At 41.9% G+C, this 5,301-nt stretch overlaps 1 gene segment (V, D, J or C); it reads left to right on the top strand.

The window, feature by feature from the left end:
• Window positions 1-1,872: 1,872 nt before the first annotated feature.
• Window positions 1,873-2,375, top strand: LOC100716777 (immunoglobulin lambda variable 9-49-like). The segment is given in 2 exon segments: window positions 1,873-1,918; window positions 2,050-2,375. Coding segments are annotated over 2 exon segments (372 nt in total).
• The last annotated feature ends 2,926 nt before the right edge of the window (window positions 2,376-5,301 follow it).

The raw sequence follows: 5,301 nt of genomic DNA, 5'->3' as shown, positions 1-5,301 counted from the left end.
GCCTCACCTCCTGAAGCTCTCTTTCCTAACCATCTCTCACGATCAAATCCATGCTCAGGCTGTAAACTCACAATTCATACACACAATTCACAATCAGTTCTGTTTGGAAATACCAGCACTGAACTCTGCCTCTCTGGTTTTCATCCCTTCCAGGGTGATGGAATATATTTCCTCCCACCAGATGGCAGTATGGGGGTTTGTCAAGAACCTGAAAGGGTTGAGAAAAATCCTGACTCTACCTGAGATATATTCCTGCTCCAAAACTTAAATGAGTCTTGGAGATTGGTTGTAGCCTTTAGTTTAGATATTATTCTCACCCTCATTTTCAAAGTCCTTCACACAATAGATGTGCATTCACAATAAACTGCATATGCACCCATTTTACCAACAGAATAGTCAGTGCTTCACAGGTACTTAATAAAACCTGCCCAATGCTATAGCAGCCAATTCGAACATGGAGGAAGGCCTCACACAGCCTGCAAGCTGATCTTCATGTGAGAGATCACCCTTTATCCTAACTTAGCTCAGCTAGGTAAACAGGCAGGTATTTCCACAAAGTGGACCAGCTTTGCTGTGACTGGGGACTAAGCCAGATGAAATTACAGACTAGGTCTGGAGTACAGTGCACACATCTCCACTGAGCTTTGACCTAGAATCTGAGAGCAGCAGGAGGAAAGATGAATCCTACTCAGTGTTCCATCGTCTACCTTATGACACATGGTTCATTCCTTAGTTTCACTCTTAACATATTTCATGAAAACCTATTTCTAAAGTATAGATATCTGAAGGAAGGGAAAATATCGGGATCAAAAAACAGTAAGTGACAACGTAAAGACATAACTGATATTTATTTCCTTTGTAGTGTTAGTGAGTTAATGAAAAGAACTTCATGAAGGCAAACTCAAATATGGAACAAAAAGCAATAAAAAGTTTATTGTATTTTAGGCTTTTTAACTTTTTACATTTCCCAGGTCCAATTTCTACAATCACATTGACTATAGTAAACATCTTTCCTGAGGGGGAGTTGCTGGGCATAACCCTGGGAGTCATCAGAGACAACCATGGGCAACACTCAGCATTAGCTGATGTAGTGAGCAGAGGTCTCCAGTAAAGAACCACATATGCACCAAGCAGGAGCTGAGTCCTCTTCTCTTCTCTTCTCTTCTCTTCTCTTCTCTTCTCTTCTCTTCTCTTCTCTTCTCTCTTCTCTCTCCTCCCCTCCGCTCCTCTCCTCTCCTCTCCTCCTGTCTTCTCCTCTTATATCTCCTCCCGTCCCCTCCCCTCCCCTTCTCTCCCCTCCCCTCTCCTGACCTCCCCTCCTCTCCTCTCCTCTCCTCTCCTGTCCTTTCCTCCAAGAGTCAAGGATGAGCTCTGACCCAAACTGATCATATCACAGTTTTTACTGAGTAATGGTTTCAAGGCCTTGCCATTTAAGATCACATTGGGAAAGATATCATGGACAGGTTCCAGAATTAGCTGATAGAGCCACCACATCCCACTGTTGGCCACCAAAGGAGCAAAATAATAGTGGTGATAACATGAAATTTCAGAATCGGAGGGTGAGGTGTTTGAAGTGCATACACTTGGACCCCCTTAAAGGTTGTCGTTAAGGGACCAAGACAGGTTAATGAGTCAAAAAGGTGATAGTTAATGTCTGGCCACTGGCGGTGGGGGGGGGGGGCAATCTGTATGAAATCAAATCCATGCAAATTATCTGTCTTAGCCACCACACTTCTTAATACTAACTTTGGTAAGGAGAAGATTTGCATGGGCAACTAAACCTTGACCAGTAATAAACTGGGAGAATAAAAGGCTTGAGGAACTCTTTCTCAGCTTGGGGGCTGAAGGACTCAGCATTGGGGCATCTCCACCATGGCCTGGGCTCCTCTCTTCTTCATTGTCACCACTCTCTTCACAGGTCAGATGTGACAAATTGTCACTGCCTCATAGAGACCATTGTTGCCCACACCCACACACCAGCCCTGTCCTTCCCCTAGTACAATTCTCCTGGCTCCCAATGGGATTCTTAATGGAGGTCTGTGTTTCCAGGGTCGCTCTCGCAGCCTGTGCTGACTCAGCTGCCCTCTGCATCTTTCTCCCTGGGACGGACACACAAACTCACCTGTATCCTGAGCAGTAACTACAGTAATTATACCATGGACTGGTTCCAGCAGAGCCAGGGGAAGGGCCCCCGGTTTGTGAAGCGAGTGGGTACTAGTGTAATTGTTGGCTCCAATGGGCATGGAATCCCTGACCGATTATCAGGATCAGGCTCTGGCTTAGATCGGTACCTGACTATCCAGAACATACAAGAAGAAGATGAGAACGTTTACTACTGTGAAGTAAACCACGGCAGTGTCAGTAGCTTTGTATAACCCACAGTGACTTGGCCGGAGGGGAAATGAGACAAAACTTCTGACTGATCTATCCAGTGCTTGCTTGCTTCCCCATTATCCTGACTCACACAGGTCAGAAGGAGCCTCCTGATCCTGCTTGAGAACATTTTTCTTTCCCGGTACCATGACTGGCATGATAAGGCAAGTGCTCAAAAAGAAACAAGAGCAATAAAAGTTTAATGAGTGCCTAATGTCACCCTGAAGTCCCCTGACCCCAGCTCTGTGTACCAACCTGCACTGATTTCCCATACCCCTGAAACTCAAACCAGAGTTTTTGAGATTCTTTAGAACTGTAACTCCAACCTTAAAATCTATATATATGCAATCCACCTTTAGATAGTCATTGATATTCACTCAGATGTCAGTCTACCTGTAAAAAGAGGAATAAAAACTGATGTCCCACAACTTAAGTCTCTAGTTGATTCTTGTTGTGTCATTACTACAATAGATAAGTTACAATTTAATTACATGGTGTCCTAGGCACAAATATGTTCTTAGAAGTATTTCATCTATTTGAGTTATGCATGGAATTACGTAGTTGTTTTCAGTCACCAGTGTACTGAAAGAATTTTGTTTTACAGATGATAGAGCTGTTCGTGGGTGCACTCACAGTGTAATACACATCCCTATCCTTTTGTCCCATTTTTCTATATTTAATACTATTAGTGTCAGTCATTTTCTCATCATGGGGACAAAATATTTAAACCCACAACTTAAAAAAAATAGTTTACTTTGTCCTCATATATTTTAAAGTAGGTGCTTCATAGTCAGTTGATTCCAAGGCAGGCAGGAAATGATGGAAGGATCTGAGAGAGGAAATGTGATCATCTAGTGGAATTCAGGAAACCAAGAGAATGAAGAAAGAAACTGGGGAGAAAGATCCAACCTCAAAGTCCTGCCCCTAGTCACTTGCTTCTAAGAAAGCTCTAAACCCTAGCAGCACACTCAGAAGCTGAACTTATTAGTAGATGAATCCACTGATATGTATAACACCCTCCTGACCTAATCTCCTTCTAGAAGTCCCGTCTCTGAGCACATGAGATTTCTGAAGGATATTCCACATCTAAACCACACCAATGATCTTTCCAAGGAAGGATAGCAATGGTCACTTACTGGGGGTTTCCAGCGTGTGAACTTGACTCACAGAGTCAGGTGCACACACATGATAACATCTGATGTTTACACTGATTGCTAGTTCACATCATCTCCATGTTCACAGTGTTCTCATATTATGCCATGGTGTATGTGTGTGTGTCTGTGAGTGTTTTACTACTGAGAGACAGATGACCTACAAAGGAAAGTGGGCCATTCTGAGCCTGTTCTGTACCCCAAGAGTTGTGAGAGGTTCTCACTGCTATTTACAGTGTGGATTTATTCGTGCAGTGTTGTCAAACTCATTGTTAGGAATGATGCTCTTGTCTTGTAAATATGCCATTTCTTTTAAATAAATCATTTTCTTTCCCATGAATCATGACCAAGATGTAACTTCATATACATTCACAAATTCCAGTGTTTAAACAGGCAAAGACACATATGAATTGTAAGTTAAAAGCATCCTTTCCTCTCTATCTTGAGAGACAGAGAGATAGAAAGAGACAGAGAGAAAGACAGACAGACAGAGAGAGAGAGAGAGAGAGAGAGAGAGAGAGAGAACACTCAATTTTTATGGGCATATATTTATGTTTCTGCCTATTAAGTCCCTTAGTGTGCTTTAGCAAAACATACAAAATAAATTATTTCCCATGACAGGAATCACTGAAACTAAGATTATTTGACAACAAAGTTGAGATTATGTTCTTCGTCACCATTTTTGGAAACCCTGAAACTCTATCTGGTGACCTAGTGGGCTACATGGCTATGATTTTCATACAGATGATGCCCCTTGGGAGCATAGGAATTCACTTTGAGGGATTTATAGGAAATCATATTTGGGGAACTGAGAACTCTACTCTTGTGACCCACAGAGGATTTTAAAGAATGTCAAATATCATTTGGAATATCACAAGCAGAAATGTCCTCCAAAGTTTGCTTTAAGTAATTTGACAACATGAATCGCTTGAGAAAGTCAGTTCTAAGGACATTGCCCATCTCAGAACAACTGTAGAGATGTAGTTCACAATAGTACCAGGCAGAGTCCCACCTTCTATGAGGTTGGACAATATCGAGTGAACTGCTCAATATCACACAAAGGTATGTCCTTCCTGTGCCAACTGTCCTATACAGTCATGTACCGTCATTGGGTTCACCCTGTCTCTCTGAAAGTGACTCCATTTCTTCAATGTAACTTCTCTTATATAGTTTTTACTCTCGCATTCTGTCTAAAATCATGAGGTCAGAAGGCTTTGCTTTCAAATCCATGTAAGTAATGAGTGAGCTTTATAACTGATGCTGCAACTACCATGGAAATCCTTCTTATTGAAAGAGTAACAGCAAAGAAAATTCTTTGTAAATCAATGGAGATATAACGCTTCTTTCAGTCCTGAAAAGGGGCAATGAGCCTGGGAGAACAAAGCATAGAATAAGGCTGAGTATCTGAGTGTTCAGGTGCATAGGACACAACAGCTCAGTGCAAAAGGAGATAGAGAGGTAGTCCTGGTCCAAGCCTCAGCCCTGTGCTTATGAACCAGATGACTTGTTTGGAAGCCAGTTAATTGCCAATGGAGATTTACATGCTTTCTGTATCCCAAATGCGATAACAACAAATGCTTCAGTCCTGACAGTCATTTCAGATCAGACAAGCATTTCTTTCCTGAAGCCATAATCTTTACTGTACCACAAATTCAAAGGGAAGGATTAAGATACTCAGTTTAGAGAACATGGAAAGCACATGCCAAATTACTGGCATCAAACCAAATTCTACTGATTCTAAAATCTGAAACTAAGTGCTTTCAAATTGAAGTGTGTT

The sequence above is a fragment of the Cavia porcellus genome, unplaced genomic scaffold (assembly GCF_034190915.1).
Source record: "Cavia porcellus strain 051 isolate PalLab524CR breed Dunkin Hartley unplaced genomic scaffold, mCavPor4.1 scaffold_16, whole genome shotgun sequence".
In the NCBI taxonomy this organism is placed as follows: domain Eukaryota; kingdom Metazoa; phylum Chordata; class Mammalia; order Rodentia; family Caviidae; genus Cavia; species Cavia porcellus.
This window is presented reverse-complemented; position numbering and strand designations above follow the sequence as displayed.